The sequence below is a fragment of the Athene cunicularia genome (assembly GCF_003259725.1).
Source record: "Athene cunicularia isolate RWA chromosome 1 unlocalized genomic scaffold, athCun1 chr1_part1, whole genome shotgun sequence".
Lineage (NCBI taxonomy): Eukaryota > Metazoa > Chordata > Aves > Strigiformes > Strigidae > Athene > Athene cunicularia.
In genome coordinates, this window is record NW_020799091.1 from 15,926,494 (window position 1) to 15,947,609 (window position 21,116).

Below are 21,116 nucleotides of genomic sequence, written 5' to 3' on the forward strand. Positions count from 1 at the left end.
CTCCTCTTAAACAGCCCACTCCTATAAAATGTTCCTTCTTTATATCGTTAGCAATGGCTAATGAGACCTAACATGTAACTACACTAAAGACCAGGTGGTCCCAACAGTCATTGGTTGATGAAATCCTCCTTTCAAAATCTCACAATAATTGTGTTTCATTGCTTAAACATACAAAATATATTGTTAATTTACAGTTCACACTGTTATAAATGGTTTTATGTGTAAATTCTTTTAAGTCCAAAAAGGTTTAATACCATTTACCAAGGCTGTGCAAGGACAAAGAGAAGCATCAGTGAGGTTCTACCCTTTCTTTTGCTTTTGTTTTTTCCTGAGGTTGGGCGGTGACAAATTTGTTAAGAAAACCAGAACATATTCTGAAGAAACACAGTGAAAGGATAGATAAAGCAGTGTAAATATGCAGAAATTCAGCACAGAAGGAGAAAAAGAATAAATGGCACCATCAGCACAAGTGCTGCATGGCACTTGGATACAGCTTTTGTTTCTAGTGTCAAAGCATACTCCAAAGCTTTTGTATTTGTTTGAACTCTAGGAAGTTTTATCCACTCTGCCCTTTTATACTTGTTACATGTACTGAAACCAGTAAGATATTTCACATCATTTAGTTACCAATACAATTTGTTCAGTACTTTTTAATTGCAAAAAACAATTCCTATAAATGATATTAAGACAAAATGGCTTAAATTCCTGAATGTTTTTGTCTTGTAAATAACTGTGTAATCTTACTGACATCAACAAGAGTGTTCAAGAAATACACTCACCAGAAGCTGCATATACTTATTATTTTTTTTAAATATGCACTGATGATATTAAAGCTGTTCTGCAATAGTGTGCCCACTTTATTATTCCCTGTTCTAGTCAGAGATAGTCAACTCTGTATGGAAAACACAAACTTTTGCCGAAGAAAGAATAACACAGCCACACTACAGACCCGGTTCAAGTGTGAAGGAACAGCAGGAATTAGAAATTATGATGAGCTGAAAACAACTGAGAGTAAACAGGCCAAGAGCCATCTGTTGCTGTATCTCCCCACCATCTGAAGTTCCAAATGAAATCACAGATTTTTATTGTGCATTTAGTGATGAACATTAATCCCCAGCAATTTCATTTTTATACAAGTCTCAGCTGTATTTTTCTGAGAAGCAGTTTTAAACCACAGAACCACACAGAATCGTCTAGGTTGGAAAAGACCTTGAAGATCATCCAGTCCAACCATTAACCTAACATTGACAGTTCCCAAATAATTCTTTCAGCAATTCTTTATATATGGTAAGTCTAAAAGCATTACTACAACCTAGTAAAGTTGTGCATTGGGTATGTCACAATGAAAGGCCACTCAATCATGTGTTATTAAAACGTATTACAGATAAATTTTGAGAACCAAATATTTTTATTGCAGAAAGATATCTGCATTTATAGGTTTGATTCCCAAATCTAAAATTAAACATGCTGGCACACCTGAAATTTTGAATGTTAATTTTCTGTGTATTTTCTTTTTTGTTTGGGAGTTTTCTTGTTCGGTGTTGAGTTTGGGTTTTCTTGAAGGAAAAAAAACCTCACGTGAGAAGTCCTGATTATTTTCCTTCTTTTACTTAGAAGATTTTTTTTTTCCTGAGTTTTTTTGCTCTATCTTGAAAAAAAAAATATATATATATATTTATGTATATTTTTGTGTGTGCATATATATCTCTATATTTGTCTCAATCTCTGTTCCATTCCTTATGCTTTAAATGTATTTATTAAATGAATCACACTAGACTGATGGCTGATGGACTTCCACAGAAAATTCAGTTATTCAAATGAAGATTTGCTATGTTGAAATCATTTGTGTTTTACTTACAATTTCTCAAATGCATGACAAAAAAGCCTGCATTTGCTTCTCTTTACTTTTTCAGAACTTCACTCTTCTTTTAAATACTCTGATAGTATATCCTCTACCATGTAATTTTGCTTAAAGTACCACCTTTCATTCAATTTTATATTGATTTTGTATTTTAAACACAATTCATCATTATTAAGTACTGCCTCTAGCAATTCCTCAGCAGGGACTACTTTCTGTTTCCTGCATACTGATTAAGTGTTACAGGACACAGTAACAGGCTGAGAGTTGAGAAGCTTTTTTTCTTACAGGCCATATATCATTTGGAATTGAAAAGTTTTAAAAGATGCATACACTTCATTCATCCACCACCATGAACTGAGCCTAGATTTACCTAATTTTGTATCATATCAATATACTTCCTGATTAAAAAAATAAACACAATTAAGTCAGTTTGTAGCAACACAAAAACAAACCGTTCGTCATTTAGCAGATTTGACTCTAATTCTTACGCAGGGACCATATTGAAGGAAGCATGAGAAGAGATGGAAAAAATCCTGAAGAAAAATCGAAAAGGGAAAGCACACAAATAATGCACATCATAAATTATTTAGAATCATCATAAAGAACACTTTCTACATGCAGATTAAAACATAAAAGCAGATATACTGGATCAAACCAAAGCCCAACGTGCTTTCTCCAGCAGCAGCTAAAAGTGAATACCTAATGAAGAGTACAAAAAGAAAGAATGCCTCCAAGCATTTGTGACTCAGCAATTAAAAGCCAGACATCATTTCTGTACAAGCCTCAAATGATTTATTTTTCATGAACATGTCCAGTCTCTCCCTGAATCGACTTAAGCTCTCAGCATCCACAACACCCTGAAGCAACTATTTCACCAAGAGTCACAGTTTTTCCACTTGTTTTCGATCTGCCTTTTCAATTTGGACCATATGATTGTTGTTGGACCAGATCATTGTTGGTCCCTTCCAAATGAAACACTCTATATTCTGCTTCTTACTCATTTAAGTTTTACCTCCCAATTTCTGTATCACCAAAAAGCCACTACAAATGATGTGCCTCAAAGTAGTGCTAATGTGCCACATATATTTTGTTAAGTAAAAATACAGAATCAAGCATAGTACTTGAAGTACTAAAACCTAAGTACATCGTCAAAGTACTGACAATGGCAGGAGTAACAGTCTCATAACCAATGCACTTAAATCAAGAGTTGTGTAGCACTTTCAGGTAACAGAAATACAAACTGTACTTAGAGGCAGAAGTTATTTTTTAAATGCTTAAGTCTCCACTGTTTTCATTCAATAAGTACTGATTTTCATCCCCTATCCTAGCTCAAAAACCCTATGGTACAACAGCCTTCTCTCACACAGTTTCACTAGGGCTCAAAGTGCAATTTTGCTTTTCTCAGAATGCCCGTGATAAATTAGACATAAGCAGCTGTACATGAGCATAATTTAATTCTATCACAAATGAAATTAAAACATTTAATTCAGGGTTAGTCTATTCAAAAGAGCCCAAATACCTCTTTTACACATTCACCCAGTTTTTTTGATTTCCATAGACTCTGAAAGTTGCCTCCTGCTCAAGACAAAACAAGCACAATCTACATTTAAATTCACCCTTTTAAAAAGGGTCTTTGCATGTGCATTCATTGCAGTTGTATACATGTGACTGATGTATTTAAGTACAATAGCCATTAAGGCCCCAAATTTCACTTAACAGATAGTTTAACAATAATCCTACTAAAATTTATAGGACTACATGCTTAAGGTAACCTGCAGTGAACAACAGAAGGGCTCTACCCAAACGGAGACATCCACACACCGTGCAGCAGACACACCACACAGGTACCTTCCACCTACAGTCTTTCAGGATGCTGCATTCAGACATGTCGATGTCTCTCACTGGAGCTGAGCATACAAAACCAGTTGAGACACGTATGCATTTTGCACTTAGTGCTTTTAGTCACAGACTTTCCATTTACAAGACACACACACAGCGTCTCTACCCCATGAGAGTAATCCAATGTGCCATAAATCAGGTTTGTTCAGTGTCTAGAGTGCTTCATGTTTCATACTAGACATATTAGGATCAAAATGTTTATTTAATGTTACTAATACAGAAAATAACCTATGATGCACTTAAGGATATCAGATATTGACATATTTAGAAGTGCAAAGAGAAGAAATACTAATAAATCTACCTTTTACCTCCAATTATCTTCCTGTCTAGTCTGGTGTTCTGTTTCACAAAGCCTTGTTACTGAGGAGCTCTCCCATCTTACAGCAGCCTGATACACCATGGTGTCCTCTCACAGTCCTTCTGCTTACTGTACAGCAGAAGACATATTTTCTTTACTGCATATTCAGGCATTAAGCCTGATAATAGCAATGCTTCTTAGCTCTCCTAGCACAACTAACTAGGAAAATACTTTCAATAGCACACCAGTTCAGAGGCTATAAAAAAAATTTACCCTCTATTTGGGTTTCATATACATATGTGTGTATGTGCGTGTGTCTGTATATATGTATTTATTTATAGATATAGGTCTTTTATCAAATAAAATGTTACAGGTAAGAAGTAGGAAAAAATACAATTGAGAAATTAAATATTTAAGATGATGTGGAAATTATGTAGGGGAAAAAAATAATAGAGAAAAAATTAAACAACTTCAGAGAACTAATATCCCCAAATATCATTCCCTAGTCTTTTTCTTGAAGTACCAAAAAAGCAAAACAACAGCTATTCATACGCCTTCAAGAATATATATAAAAACCTACCTCTTCAAATACATATAAAAACTAACCTCTTCAAAAAAAACACACAAATTTTATTGAAAAATTCATATCTCAATTCAGGCAAAATAATTCCATTCATAAAGCTACTCAAAAGCCATAAACAATTTAAGAACAGCTCAACTAATAAATTTTCATCTTTTCAGCACTTTGGACACATGGAAGGCTAGCAATTGAAAACAAATCAAAGGTTAGACAGGCAAAATGAAGGCTTCTAGAAAAGAAATGCTTCAATACTGTTGAAAAATGGTTTAAGACAAAGTTCGTATCTTTTTTTTTTTTTTTTAATATCAGGAGAAGCCAAACATGGTTTAGCCTATACTGAATTTTAATCTGCATACCTTCATACACAAAAGACCTACAATGTTAATATTTGTGGGCATTCACTTCATTAATAGAAACATCACACTAACTACCAAGAACAACATAAAATGAAAAAGGAAAAAAGAAAACATTAACAGCAATCTTCTTCCTCAAGGTAAATTTCTGCTATAAAATTACCCAAGTGGGCTTCCTCAGGATGCAGCTATGGACTTCTCTTTTGCTTTAGTATCTTCTACAATTTTCTTGCTATTCTAGGTTGAGAAAGATGTATACATTCATGCTTTTTCGCTTTTCAGCAGAAAATGTCTACTTGCAACATCTAAATGCACCACAAACAGCAGGTCTTAAAAGTACAGATGATTTTGGCCAAAATGAAAACTAGTAATAAAATGGTCTTACCAGGATCTGTACACTTGGTGATACATCAGCTGATAAATGTACAGTTTTTAAACACCAAACATCAGTACTTGAAAACTGTACTTCAAAACCACATTTTTGGGGTTGCTTGGGGTAGAATCCTTGTCTAAATCAAACTATAAAAGCTAGATTTGCCTCTATGCACACTTAGAAACAAACAAATAAATAAATAAAATCAGGATTTAAGCTACCACTTTACAGTCCCTTCAGTCTGTAGTTTCTTGATCACTTTAAGCCAGAATAAACCAGCACCACTGTCAAAAGAATTGATCCTGTCCTCTATACAAACCCCAGCCGCCCATGCACACCACCAAGTCTTCATTCAGTCACACAGTGAATTGAATTGGGAAATTGATCCATGTTCAATTAATCAAGAAGAAAAAACTTTCCTAGGGAGATGCATTCAGAATTGCCTTCGCTGTTTCTGGATTTATCTCCCCATTTCTCCCAACAGAGTGAAAATAAGGCAAAGCCATGTTTCAGGACCTTTCAGCATGAATTTGGCCATGCTGCTCCAAGTAACCAGACAGACCTGCCTGAAACAAAATGCTTCGTGTTTGTTATTGGTAGCAGAGGCAAAGTTCACTTTGGGATCAGTGAGAAATTCATTTGGAAGACTTCTGTGGAAACTGCTTCAGGTATCTTACTTGAAATAAACCTGGCTGAACAGACTGAGGCTATCACTTGGGTGGTCAATGTTATAAAAAGACTGATTCATACAGTATCAAACACAGCTTCGCATATCAGTCTCTCTTGTGTTATGAGATGGTTTCTGAACACCTGGGCTGTTTAGACACACAGTGTGATACAGCTGGCCTTGGTACACAGGAGTACCCAACACATTCTGCTTGTGTCCCAGTAGTCCAAAAATCAGTTTGAAGCTGTAAAGCCAGTAAGACTATCCTGGCAACTATCACAAGGATAGGACTTAGGACAAAGCAACCATCAACTTTGCTGGACTGCTCACACTCAGAAGCCATGTAATACAGGCTAGAACTAACCATGAAACAAGCACTGACAAGGCATATTCATAAAGCCAAGACAGCAAACCTCTAAAATGTACAGGAGGACCTTCACTCTCTGAAAAGCAAGTATTGATATGTTAGAAGCTGATCCTGAGCTTCAGAGAAAGCCAATATGGAACTCACAAAGGTAGACATTTTGCATCTGATATACTTCAAAGAAGAAAGAGTTCTGGTTTTAGATCCCTTCAATCATGCAAAGAAGCTTCTATCAGTCACAACAGTAAGGCGGTCAACAGGGCTCCCACAGGGGAGGAAGAAAAAGAGGCAGCACACTAGAAGTATTCACGTTTTTTTTCTGGATGTTTAAGGTAATGCAGGACAAGGAGTGGACATGTCCTGTAAGTCACCAGACACCCTGCTTGAATAAATAAGCACACAAGAGTACAGAACTGAATATGGACAGGCACACAAAAGATAAAAGAAACATCATAGCTGTCTTATAGCATATTCATGAATAGAAATTACTAAGTCAATCCCTTTGAGGCTTTAGGACAGCAAGACAGTACTTTGAATTTAGCTAAGTCTATAACACACCTTTCTTTTTCACTAAGGCTCCTCCTGGACTACTCATACATTTTTCAGATGCCAGTCCAGAAATAGACTAGGACCTAGGTCAGGCCAGAAGGATGCAGACTATTTTTGTCAGTTTATCCTTCTGAATCCTCAAACTCTTGCATTGCTGAGCTTGGCGTTTCTACATGTAGGGAGGAATCTCCCTGTTGCAGAGCAGCCTATTACTTGGTAAAAGCACAAGCTGTGAGAATAGATTGAAGAGAATAGATGAAGACAGATAGAAAGAGAGGCCTCATGATAAATATGTTTTCACTTGGTTTTTTAAATTATTTTTCCTTTCTGAAAATTCAAGTAGCATTTACATTTGGTACTTCTGCAGTGACTACATCCTGTTAGTTTTAAAAATTAAAATAAAAATCAGACTACAGGTAAGACTAAAGCTGACAAAAATTGCTATTCAGGACTCAATTTCTAAGCAACAGGTCTTTATCAACATTTCTGAGGACCACCCATAACATGTCCTCTACTTTCCAATCTTAAAATCTGAGTGGATTTTTTTCTGTGTAATACACAACTCCCATCTGCTTTATTGGTTTTCTGTACATACATAAAAAACATGCCTAAGAACTGCACTGCAACAAGCAGAGTCTACCTTCACAGAGCTTTTGTAATCTTAAATTATTGTGAATTCAAGGTCTGAGACTATAATTTATACTACTCTCACAACATAGTCAGCAAGAGGCCACACATTAACTTCCAGTTCAGTCTGTCTTCTAAAGACTGGAGAAATACTAGTCAACGTATGAGGTCTGACATTAAGCCTTTTAGAAAAAAAATATATTAGGAGCTTTTCAAACTCACATTGACATGCAGCTGAATTTTCACTTGTGGAATTGGGGTCAGGTTGAACAAGAACATGAGTTTTTGTCTAAAAGACTCCTCTCTTATCATGAGAACAGAGCTCATAAATGAAGATACTGACTCTGTTTCCTTGTAGCTATATCAAAGTTGGTTTGGAAAAAGATTACTATCCATTTCTTGAATACCACCTTTCAAAAAGAACATTTAAGTGCCAGCTTCTTCAGAGACATCAGAGTTATGTAACAACCAGCACAGTCAATAACATGACACATACCACTTATTTTTAATGGAAGATAGATATCATTGCTGAGAAAATATTACCAGCAAAAATGTCCTATGGAACTTGCTGAACTACAGTGGAGAAAGCTTTGATTACCACCAAAGAGTACAATTCAATTTGAACAGTAACTCAGTTAAAGTTACACCTTTTAATTTTCCTAAGGTTCATGTTCTCTTTAATTCAGCTGCTACCAGTATTATACCATTGTGTTAGCACAAAGAAAAGAAGAATATTTTCCCCTTACCTCTCTGCCAGACTTTGTTGGAATCTGCCCTTGAGTCTCCCTCAATTTGCGAGCGTTCTCAAGTTCTGCTTGAAGTTTTGAAGCTAATTCCTTCAAAGAAAATCATAATACTCCATTAGTTTAACCATTTTAAACTTTCAGATATCATTATAACAGAATTAACTATTCATTCCATTTCTTTTTTTTTTTTTTTTAATTCTAATGACACAAAAGACAAAAGAAAATACGTCAATGTAATTCACACAAACCTTTACTGGAGATAAAATTTAAAAAATTGGTCAGAACATAGGCATCTGAAATATAGACATATATACTGTCATAAAAACACCAGGAAAAATTATGCTTAAACATTATTCAGTTATACTAATAAATGCTTTGTGTAGCTACTTTATGTATAGGAAGCTAAATAAGGAGGTCTGAACACATCAAATGCGTAACCTAGAGGCCCATAGTGATAGGATTCACTTGTAAAAGATGATATTTAATTATATCCTTCAAAAATTTAAGCAATAGTTCCTTAAGAGCAGCTATTCTGAGCAAGCACTTGTAAAACATAGCTTAAAAGCTAACACACTGTGAGCTTGTTATAACAGAAGCTCCAAGGCAGCATTACTGAATGCAATTAACTCATTATAGCCATACTTATATGTAATAAGAAAAAATACACTTCCCAACTTTAGAGTGTTCCAAAAGAGTGAAATTCTTGATCCTTCAGGTTGCCTCCTAAAGCATCATTAAACGTGCTGCTGTTTATCTCAGCTCCGTGGACCTAGTCAGAGCAGACATTTTGTAGAGCTGACCACAAAGCATTACATAGTTGTTCTCACTGCAGAGCTGCATGCAATGGCCAATGCATCTCCCTTTAGTTTTAAATTTCAATATCATAATTAATGAGTATGCTTATAGAGCAGAACTATGGACCAGAAGCATCTACCTGTGACAAAGTTGATGAAATGAAAGTTCCAGACACTGTCTACCTTGTAACACAGACAAGGAGCTTTGTAGTTTTCACCTGCTCCCTGCTTAATAAAAAAGGCATTAAAACCTATAAAAAAAGCCAGAGAACAGGTTTTGGATGTGCTGCACAGCCTACAAATTCAGCCTGGGGACCTGAATCCTCTAGTCTATGAACCACTGCATTTAAAGCAGAAGTTACAGTAAAAGCAGTACCTTCAAATCCTACCTGATCAAATTTTGCTTGACTGTATTTGCTTGAATCAATACCTTTTTTTTTTTTTTTTTTTTTTTTTTTTTTTTACAACTGAATCACTGTGAGCTTTAAAGAAAAATTGCAGTAAATCATAACAATTTTTCCAAAACATTACCATGTCTCCCATGAGTTCTGCCTTCACAATCCTCGCTCCCAGTCTGTTCATCTCCTCTTCATTAAGGATCCGAGGAGGCTCATCCTTTGATGCATATCTGTAAAACACCAGAAGCACTAAACATAGAAAAACAATGTAGCATTCACCTATGTAATCAAGTATTATATGCCTGCTGTACTGGTACATATGCTCCTATTGTCAAAATAATTTGTAACAACATTATTCTAAAAATATATTTGCAGTCAGAAGTTGCCAAGGACTCTGAAACCAAAAAGCTTAAATAACATTTCAATGAGGTATGTTTCCTTTTACTTTTGAGATCAGTTAAAAGGAAAAGCGCCACTTACATTTTTTCAACATCAAAAAACAGTCAAGAGCTAGTAGCAGGTATAAGCAGACAAAAAGCAAGGAAAAGATGAGCAGAAAAAGTAATTTAAACCCACTCTGTAATTCTCCTTTCTGGCTTTGGTCATGCTTTTACTTCTGAGGTCCATTAAAATTACCTATTTGCCAGTTGTTCTTCTGTATGCCAAATGGCCTTCCATCTCTTGAAAACTACCTATATGTCCATACTTACCTTCTCACAGTACCACCTTTGCTTCTAAAGACGTTATGACTGGTATGGTGGAGCTTCCATTAAAAATGAAATGGTACAGTTCTTAAAATATGAAGTGTCCCTAGAGAAGCTACAGCTAGTAATATAATATTGAATCTTAATTTTAATATTAAAAAGTCAGTGTATGCGTTTTTATGATAAGGTCTCCAAGAACTACTGCAAAGAGACATCAAACAAGTTTGGCTCTTTTTCTCTAGACTCAAGAGACTACAGACTAAAACCAACTAATTCTAAAGTAAAATATGTAACACAAAAGAGACATAAGAATACAGTTATGATATTGGTTGCTGCTATTAAGAGAGAGAGAGAGAGAGAATTCACTCAGTACTCAACATGGTTAAGCCCCGTAGGATCTGAAGAATAGGAGAACTTTGAAGATGTAGTCTTCATCTGTTTTGAAGATGCTCAATCCAAAACCCCAAAACTCAGCAGAAACATTTACATTAACTTCATCAAACAGAACCCTCAAAGGTGAAGTTCTCACTTCTCCTTAATCTATATTTTTCAAAACAAGGCAGATTATTTCAGTAACGGGAGACCAAGAGGTGTTCATTAATTTATACATGATTTTTTTAAGCAGTGCTAGTGCTTGAATCATCATCTGAACTTTCCAAGATTTGAGACATTGTTTTGATTTGCTTTTTATCTTGTCTTAAATTAAACTCTTAAACAGTCACATTATGAAGTGTGATTTTCAGCAAACACTAGTTGGACGGACTTTTCCTCTGGGGAGATCCCTTGGATATCCAATCATCACTTTTAATTAACCTGTGTCATAACTGTCCAAAACGCTTTGATTTATAGGCTGAAGAAACCCTGTGTTTTAGAAGGGATAAAACTTAAAAGGTACACTGTCAGCCTGAGAGATGAGGAACTGAAGCTGAAATAACACCTATTAATCCAAGCCTTCACATCAATGAAGATTTTGACTGACAACACCACTGAAAGAGTACATGTATTACAAGACTTAAAACTTTAGGAAGAAAGCAGCATCTTATAAAATTATTCCAAACAGATAACTACCCCACATACCCAAACCTGAAATTTGCTACAAAATTCTACAAAAAAAGACAATTCTCACTGAAGAAAACAGGAAGACAGGTCATACACTATCTTAAAACACACACAAGCTTAGGAGATAAGAGTAAGCTTGAAAGAACCTGGAAATATGTCAGTCAATAAGCAGAGGCTATATGGTTTTCCAGGCCTAAGTAATCTCCACTAATAAATCAGCTCACTAATCGTATTGGCCAAGAAATATAATTAAAATATCAAAGATGATGCATAATTGTGTTTAACAGTACCAAAACAAAAAACACAGGCAGAAGAAAGTATCAGCTAAATAGCTTCTATGCTTAGTTCTCTTCTGTGAGGAAAAGAATTATCTTTTCTATCATAATAATTGGATTCTTTGAACTTGAATAAGTAAACCACTTCCGTACACAATCTAGTTTCCCAAAATGTGCAGCTCTGTCTACTTAGAATTAGCACTGCACTTATACATGTGGTAACCAAAAGCCAAAACGTACAGGTTTTGTACTTGCAATAAAAAACCCCCAGTGAGTCCCTGTTATTTCACACACACACAAAAATATATATTATAAAGGACTATTTGTTTCTTTTAAGATAATAAAAGTGAGGCAATGGTATCACTAACTTCTACTCAGTAATTGCATGCTCTGCTAGGTCTGGCTGGGATGCAGTTTATGGTCTTCATAGCAGCCTGTACAGTGCTGTGCTTTGGACTTTAACTGGTGACAGCAGTGATAACACACCAGTGTTTTGGTTGTGGCTGAACAGTGCTTACACAGCCTCAAGGATTTCTCCGTTTCTCACTCTGCACCCCCAGCAAGTAGGGTGGGGTGAGCAAGAGGCTGGGAAGGGGTGCAACCAGGACAGCCAACTCAAACTGGCCGAAGGACTGTTCCATGCCACGTAACATCATACTCATCAAGAAAAGCTGGGGACTGCAGTCTTTCTGAAGTAGCTGCTGCTTAGATACTGGCTGGGCATCAGTCTGATTGTGGGAGGTGGTGAGTGACTGATTGCCTTTGCTTCGCTTGTTTTTGTCTCTTTCCTTCACTTGTTAATCTGTCTTTATCCAATACATGAGTTTTTCTCCCTTTTGCTCTTCTGATTCCCTCTGCAGGAGGGCGAATGAGCAAGCAGCTGGGTACACAATTAGCTGCTTGCTGGGGTCAACACACCACACAGGCAAAGCAACACCCAGCTCTACACCTTGCCCCCCACAAAACCAAGACAACCAACCAATCAACCAAAAAATTTTAAAAACTGAAGGTGCTGGGTCTCTCTCAATCAGTCTCTGCATTGTGGACAATCTCCCATCCAAACCAGTAATTTACAGTTAAATAATGTCTACTGGATATCAGGACTGCTGTTTGCCATCAGCTGTACAACACTGCTGTTAGGTCTTGCTTATTCCTTCTGGAAGTCACGGAGGAAATAAAACTGAGAATGAAGGTAGACTTATTAAAGGATTATATATCATTTACACAGATTATTTGCTGCTAATCAGTGAAGTATTTGGGTTTTTTTAAAAAAAAGTGCATAACATTTAAGATGAAGGATAAGACTAACTATGCATAATCATGCCTTTTTATGTGTACAAAAAAAGAAGCTTAACAGGGTGGGTTTTTTTCCAGACACATAGTTCTGAGGGTATATTTTCATTTTCATGCAATCTGTGCCTGAACTGCAGTGCAGATGCAATCTCCCAGCTCACCACAGCATTCCTCCTTACATGATTACCTGCATTTCCTTATGGAAAACAGCACCACTACCCAAGGCAGGCAGAAAACAACTGTGGATTGTGCAGACCTTGTACCTGAACAAACCATGATCAAACCAGGATTCAAGAGCTGAGGAAGTCTCATAGGCTCCAGCTCAGACACACTGTGAATCATTCTAATCAGCAAAGTGCATTTAAGTGTTAAACCCCAGACACTTCATGGCAATAACTATTCAGGCAATATCTAGAAAAATAGAGGATCACTAAATTCCAATGTCTAATAATGTCTCATACATCACAGACTTAGTGCTAAAAGATCTTTTTAGAGTAACTAAAAAAAAATTATATAGTTCTCATTTTCCAGCAAAATAACACCTAGGCAAATACTAAAATAAACAATAAAACAAGTCATGACAAACATTTATGAGTGAGACTTCCCACAGTGCATACAAAGTCTTTGTGCCAGAACTGGGAACTTCTAGTGCCATGATGTATATTCAAACTCATGGTTTTTCAAATAAATAAATAAATAAGATTTAGTGATCATCATGCAAACAATTTATCTTCCTGCTATTAAAGGAAATGTAAATATAGCAAGTAAAATCTGGAAAAAATACTCAATCTATACAATATAAAAAATTTTGTAGACTAAGACTAAGCTGTCTGTTTCTGGTTAGTCATGTAGTACTCATTTACTGTACAAATTTTCTTTGCAAATACACAGTGAGGTATCTGTAAGTACTACACGTAGGAACAGTTTCTGAGGTACTGTCTTGTTATCAGACTACTTTTAATGTTTAATTGTTGGAAATTCATAGCCCTGTTATAAGAAGTTTTTTTCTCTAAATAACTGACATAAGCATGTCAGAAAGAATTACGCTTGATCATATTTCATCAAGTGCTGTTTCCAACTAAATCATCTCGCCCTTCTTACATACTTCAATCAAGAATATTTACTTGTTCAGCTTTCCCAAGTAATTCAGTAACACCATCCTGACTAAAAATACTTTTGCACGTGCCTACTTATTAGTAGGAAGATCTGAAGGAAGGCATTCACAGCAATAACCACACTAGTCATATCACTGGAAGAACCAGCAAGCTGGTAATACTGGAGAACAGGTAGCCTGGAATAGTGCTAAAGCTCAGCTGTCTACAACTTACTTTTCTGACCACTTCTCCTAACTACGCTCTGTTGTCTTCCTCTAAAGCAAGTCAAACTGAAATTCCTACCATCTATTAGTTCGCATTTCCCTTCCTACTCCTATTCATCTTTCCTATTTTCCACAGACAACACACTTTTCTAATCAGTAAGTTCTATTATTTTTCATATTCTACTACTTTAGCATATGAGTTCATCTCACAGGTGGCAAACCTATCCCCGCTGTATTAATTATTTCAGTTTTTAGTCAGCATTTTCTAACATTTGAAGTTTGTCTTTTATATATTCAACAACAGTTAAGATACCGTTTTGCAGTTTTTTTGCCTAAGAGGACCATTTTACTGCAGTGTGAACGTTAGAAAGAAGCAGAAAATAATGTATCATTAGCAATTCTCAAATATGCTGAGGAGAGGGGTTACTTCTACAGTGGTCCGTTTTAGCTACTAATTAGATCTGAACATATCAGATCTGTTACTGTCATAAAGAAGATAAGAGTTTCTGGTATACTTTGCCATGAAAAATAAAGCAAATAAAAGACAAGCAAAGATGTTTGCAAAATACCTAGAACACGATGTTTTACTGTCAGATAACATTTGTTTCTTCTCAGGGATATCACTTGGGTAATCCAGTTGTGACTTCACTTTTTCATCACTTGGAGTTCTTCCCCAACTACTGTCATCCATTTGTTTCCTAGTACCTGATGATTTTTGATCAGACACTACTTTCTCCTTGTTTTCTTCTGTGTGTGTTTCAGTCCACAATGCAGTATCCTCATTAGGTTTTTGGAAGCGGCTGCTCAAAGAGCTATGAACCGGCAGTTTGGAAGAGGATTGCTGTGTCTTGTAGTCTCTAGGTGCACTGTAAGATGTTAAGTCATCTTCAGCGGGTTTCAGAAATTTGTGTTTCATGTTGCTGAGAGATGAACTCTTTTCCCGACTTCGTTTTTCATTGGAGTGTTTTTCTGCTTTGGAGCTGTAGCCTATCAATACTGAGTCTGTGCTACTGTGTCCATGCTCTTGGTCTTCACTTGACGTTTCTCTTTTGTAACCTTTGTCTTCCTGCGACCATCCCTTGCCATACTTCTCCCTAGTATAGTCCCCAAACATGTTCTTGTTTCTATCATCTTCATCTCGTGTCTCTTTTTTTATACGCTGTTCTTTCTTCTCTTTATCACTTTCTGAATAGTCAGTTTCCTTCCCTCTTCCACTTCTATAGTAATTTTCCTTTCTGGATGCAACTTTTTCAGCTTCTTCTAATCGTGACTGAAATACCTCCATTGACTATAGGAAATAATAATAAAAAAAAAAAGTGTCATACTGCTTTTAAGATCATGGGATGTTGTAAAGCTCCTGCAAAGTATTACAAGAAAGGCAACATTCTGTGAAATTGAGTCACTGTGCAAAGGGCAAGCCATGAGCCATGGAGTAGAAAGGAAGACCAGTACAAAAAAGGGAACTTCCAGACCTGTGTCTAAGATGATCTGTTGGGAAGGCTTTCTGATCCCTTCTCTTGGACTATTTCTAACTTTCATCCTGTGGCTCTAGAGTGCTAAAGTACTTCTGGGAACAGGGACCAGAGACTCAGAACTGTCTTCTCCTGGCAACTTGGAGATCAGGGGCTTGAGCTAGGGAGAAAGGCTTCCTCTTTCTTACTCATGAACTTTGCATTTATGCTCACTAGAGGCTCATCTTCTATAGAACCAATGGATGTTCCCAATAAATCATTTTACAATCTAGTTAAATTCTTAAAACACAGGAGATTGGGTTCAAAATCTTTAGCTTGAAACAGCCTTTGAACCCCTGTCTCCGGCTTTCTTGACAAATACTCTATCCATTAGGCAATTATGCAAAATGTGGACTGTTCCTCCCCCCTCTTTTGAACGGAATTAAAAGCCACCAATTACTTTTTTTTTTTTTTTTTCTCCTCAAAACATTACATATTGAAGCAAATCAGATAGGGGTCTTTTTCAATCACTATCCAGTACTTCAGCAGCCAGAGTGGTTCATGCTGTTTGAACTCTAGTTTCTTGAGGAAGATTCTTAAAAAGAATATTCTTTACAATCACTGGCTATGAATAATTTCTACCAGCTTTCATCATGTTGGTTTCATCATTCAAGAGTGACTACAATTCAGTTCAAAGACAACAGCATGAAGTCATACTATCCTATCCAAGATTTCCACAACCAAAACAGCCTACTCAAAAAAAACACGGAAAACTCAAATGTAACACTATGGCCAAGATTTAACTTGCCATACCTTTGACCAATGCTTTTAAAGACAATAATATAATAAGTAGGAGGAGCAGGTTTTCAAGTGTTAATATTGTTATGGCAGACTGGTTTATTAAAAATAAATTTTGAAGATTTTTAAACCCTTCAGATGCAAGCAGTTTTCTCAACACATCTGGACTGAGCACATCACAAGTGTCCAAAAGATTCATATTTGGTAAAATTTGACACAGCTCTCCAAATTATCTTGGCATTATTATTATCCACAATGTGCATTATTATCCACTCCACGGAGGAGAACAAAATGTATTATCTAGTATACATCATAATTTTGGAAGCACTCAGGTACTTTGTAGTGTGATCATTTGAACCTCCTGATGTAGAAGATAAGTATTTTATATTTGCTATAGGATCCCACATATTAAAATATATTTAACAAAGAACATATAAAAGAATGGGTAGCTTTAAACTCTTCATCAGTTGAGAAAAGCTTCAGAGGCTGTTTTTTCCTGCTTCTTTCCTTATGTCTTACACTACACATAAGGTGTTTCCTCCTTTACATGCAAGTAACCTTTTCCAAACATCTATTATTATGAAAAAAATTCCTTACCCCATATCTCTCAGCTACAATTTCCTCAAAATTTCGTTTCTCTCTCTCAGCCTGCTCCTTCATCCTTTGGTATGATTTTCGTAACCAACTTAATCCAGCATCTTCTACTGCTGTGCCTAAAGAAGGAAACAGTGAGAGGGCGTAGTTTTATATCTCAGCAGTTAGTACTATTTAACCTTACTTTGCATGTGACATTAAACCTTCACCTAAACCTAATGTAAAAATTGAGGGGGTGCAAAAGAAAAATAGAAAGACATAATAATACAATTATATGGTTTTGTAAGTTAATGCTGAATATACCTCAGTGACTTAGTGAACTTCTCCATTTTATCATAGAACACAACAAGCAGTTTCCAAGACAGGAGTAGCATATGAGAAGTTTTGGGGTTTTTTATGAAATTAAAGCACCTCCTTATTATTTCCACTTTCTGTGTCCATTCTTTGGCATACCCCTTACATATAAACAAGTGCAAATTAATGAGTAACCCATTGCTTTTCATTTCAGAAGCTAGCAGAGATCTTAACATTCAGGACACATACTCACTGATGCCTGTCACCTCCCTCTTAGATGGCTGATCTCTGTGACTCCTAGAAGTGGGAATGAGGCTAACGGTTTGCAGGACAGACTGTCCACAGGGAAAGGCTCCCAAAGAGAAAAGACAGAGACCCTACTATTCCCTGTTGACAGAATATAAGGACCCTTCTTATCACATAACAAACACTTCATGACATTATGAAAAACGTTTTTCTAACTGCTCTTTCTGGAAATAGGCAGGATAACCCTAGGGTAATGAAAGAAGTGAAAAGGTTACAGAAATATTTTTCACAAACTGTATCTGTAGAGCACATAATTTTAATATGACTCAGACTTCTGTAGTTGAATATTTTAAAACCACAATTTCTGTAATGGAATGAAAGGAACCAAATGAGATGACAACAGTTTATCTTGTCTTGGTTAAATCATGCTTTCCTTTAATTAGTTCAAAATGGAGAATTTCTGTAAAGATATTGAAGGTCAAACCCAGTGAAGAGAAATTCCGCAAAACAACATACTATGATACTAACCCAATATTCAGTACTGAATTTTCATCCAAGTTTTACTACATTACATGTTATTCATAATCCCTTTAAATCAACATTAGTAGAAACTTGTTAGCAACAGAGACCAGAGACTGGAGACAGAAATTAAGACTATTACTAAATTGCTGTTTACCTTTCTTAACTGAAGCTGCTTCATCCTTCTCTGGTGGCAAACCTGTACCACCATCTTTCCAAAAAGGATTGAGTTCTCTCTCAGACAGCATGGCCTAAAACAGAACTAATTTTAATGTGTGCATAGCATATGGTTTGTATTTTCTGTGGGAATAGAACAATTTACTCATAACTTGTGCTGTCTATAGACAGGTAGAAATAAAAGTAACTCTCCATCCTGAGTCAAAGCCCTCAAACGTGTTTAGTTGGCACCCTTATTACCCAGAAGCAGTTTTACTGTTTGACTGCACTGCCAATGTATCAGTAATAGGCACTTGCTGTTATGGAAGCTCTTAGTTTTGCCTCAGGTTAAATGCTTTTCACCATCAAACTAGATTGCTTATTCTGATTCTGTCAGCTGACTTCTCTGGAAGCAGGCAAGGAAGTCCACTGGAGAAGAGGGTTGAATAGACCTTCCAGCACTGATAAAATTTTAAATTTGTCTATGTTATATTGTCAACTCATCGACACCACTGATATGCTGTATGCATCTGTTGTACACATCGGTTTGGGTATCAAAGGATGGACAGGCATTCTTGTGCAGAAAACACAAAAGCATAAACCTGCATGGAGAACAAGTGGTTGGGTGGAGACTCTATAAAAACCATATTCTTCTAGGATCAAAAATACATATAAATTGTCATTAACTATATAATACATGCTGACATTCTGGTGATTTAAGACCTTCACATTAAATGATCCTTCAACAGTTCATAAAAAACATTCATCAAAAAGTTATGTGGGGAAAATGCAAAAATATTAATCCCTTCTCAAAAGACAATAAACAAAGTGTCACATACTACACAATCAATTTGGTCAATCTGGTTGCTAGCCACAACGCAACTAATTGGAAAACCGAACATCAACAAATGGCCCACTGTGAGATGTGAGGACAAGGAGATATTAGATAGTGATCATCAACTATGTTTTCAGATCAGACTACACTGCATTTAAGGAGCTGAATGAACTGTGGCATAAAAGCAGCAGCAACTGCTCTGAACTCTTTCTTCAGGAAAAAACAAGCCTCATCACCCTGTGCTTGAACAGACTAACTTAGGTAAGCTTTTATCATACAAAACAATGGTGCTCCTTTCACAGACACCATGGGGAAGAAGGCCAGGTCAACAGTCTGTCATTCTTATTAAGTAAAACATCTCAGAAGCATTTCAAATATTATAGAGCTCAGTACTAACAAAGTTGGCTTTATCCTTACCTAGAAGATAGTTTAAAGGCATTTCTTCACAAGATAAGCCTGCTGTATAAACCCTTCCCCTCCCAAACAGAACAAATAACTCACCAATTTAATTAAAATCACTATCACACAACATATCACACATTAGTTCAAAAACTATACAAAGACTTAGGTACTTGAATTCATTGGTTCATTCATCACCGAAAATTTAGTAAAATGCAGAAAAAAATTCATACATTAATTCCTCCTACCTGCTCAAGTTCCTGAGCTTTCTGTCGTTCCAGTATTTTTTCTTTGTGTCTTTCACCTCTGACAGCTGCTGCTGACGTGGTTTTCAATGACATGAAGTCTAAATTCATCCATTCTTCTCTCTTTAAAATATACACAGTGTCAATGTTCATACTTCCAATTAAAACATGGCTTGGGTACAAATCAAACCAGTGCAACTACTGACAAATGTTACTTACAACATAGAGGTTTTACAAACACATATGAAATACTTGTATTTCAAATTACAGAAGGACATTTATGGAATTTGTGTATGTGAATATTAAAAAATTGAAAGATTTGGATACATCTTCACAAGCTATTTAAGACACTAGCAAACACCCGGAATGTACAGACTGCTTATTATTTGCTTAAACGAACACTACATCTAAACTAATTACTTTTAATCTTGCTAATTCTGACTTTATGACCTCTTAATCTTTTCTAGCGTATACACAATCTGCAGTCAGTAACTGAGACTTGGATATACAGGCATTAACTGCACCCTCATATTAAACAGTTACGTATCTAAATTTTGTTAACTGTACAATAACTGTTAACTGTACAATAACAGGTAGAAAACTGCATTTACAAAACCTAAGATGGACCAAGGACATTTTAAAAATGAAGACTCCTCTCTGAAGAAAAGCAGCATATAAAAAGTCTAGATATACCTACTACCTCTATACACACAAAACCTGAAGGTTCAAAAGAAAGCAGTGACATACACATTATAAACACCTACTCTACAAAAACAAGTACATGGAACAATTCTGTGGGTAAACAATGAAAATAACAAGATTACACCTATTTTAAAACATGTCCTTGCAAAAAGTGTCTTCATATCTTCAGTAGAGTCCAAGTCTGAGCTGTCAATCTGAACAGATGCCATATGTCACACTTCCTCTGTTATTTAAAAACTGCATTAGGCAATAAACGAGAGTTTCAGAGGTGAAACACAACATTCCACTTCTCAAATCTCCTCTAAGAAGGAGAAGGAACTGAAAAATAATCTATCTTCAAGTAATTCAATAGTATCTATGCTCACATTAGCAAGCAACATGGATCAACAGAAGTGGCTGTGCATGAGACCTCTGGTCATCTGGTCCAATCCCCAATCTCAAGTAGGGCCACCTAGAGCCAGTTGCTCAGGACAGTGTCCAGATGGCTTATAAATATCTCCAAGGATGGAGATTTCATAACCTCTCTGGGTAACCTGTGCCAGTGTCACCCTCACAGTAAAACACTGCTTCCTGATGTTCAGACAAAAACTCCTGTGTTTCAGGTTGAACCCACTGCCGTGTGGTTTGGGGATTTGCCCCCCCCACCCCTTCCCCGGGACTCTTTTCCTTCTTCCCCCTTCCCCCCTTTTCCTTCTTTTCCCCCTTCCCTTCCTTTTTCC

The 21,116-nt window shown here is 36.3% G+C and overlaps 1 protein-coding gene across 1 annotated transcript in view; it reads right to left on the minus strand.

Annotated features, from left to right (window-relative positions):
• The window catches only part of CWF19L2 (CWF19 like cell cycle control factor 2), a 79,166-nt gene that overhangs the window by 43,779 nt on the left and 14,271 nt on the right, over positions 1-21,116 (minus strand). The window contains exons 5-10 of the mRNA XM_026844984.1: positions 19,699-19,818; positions 18,218-18,311; positions 17,005-17,120; positions 14,728-15,446; positions 9,643-9,739; positions 8,318-8,407 (exon numbers count right to left, since the gene is read on the minus strand). Of these exons, the coding sequence (XP_026700785.1) occupies positions 8,318-8,407; positions 9,643-9,739; positions 14,728-15,446; positions 17,005-17,120; positions 18,218-18,311; positions 19,699-19,818 (1,236 nt within the window). The remainder of the gene's footprint in view (positions 1-8,317; positions 8,408-9,642; positions 9,740-14,727; positions 15,447-17,004; positions 17,121-18,217; positions 18,312-19,698; positions 19,819-21,116) is intronic.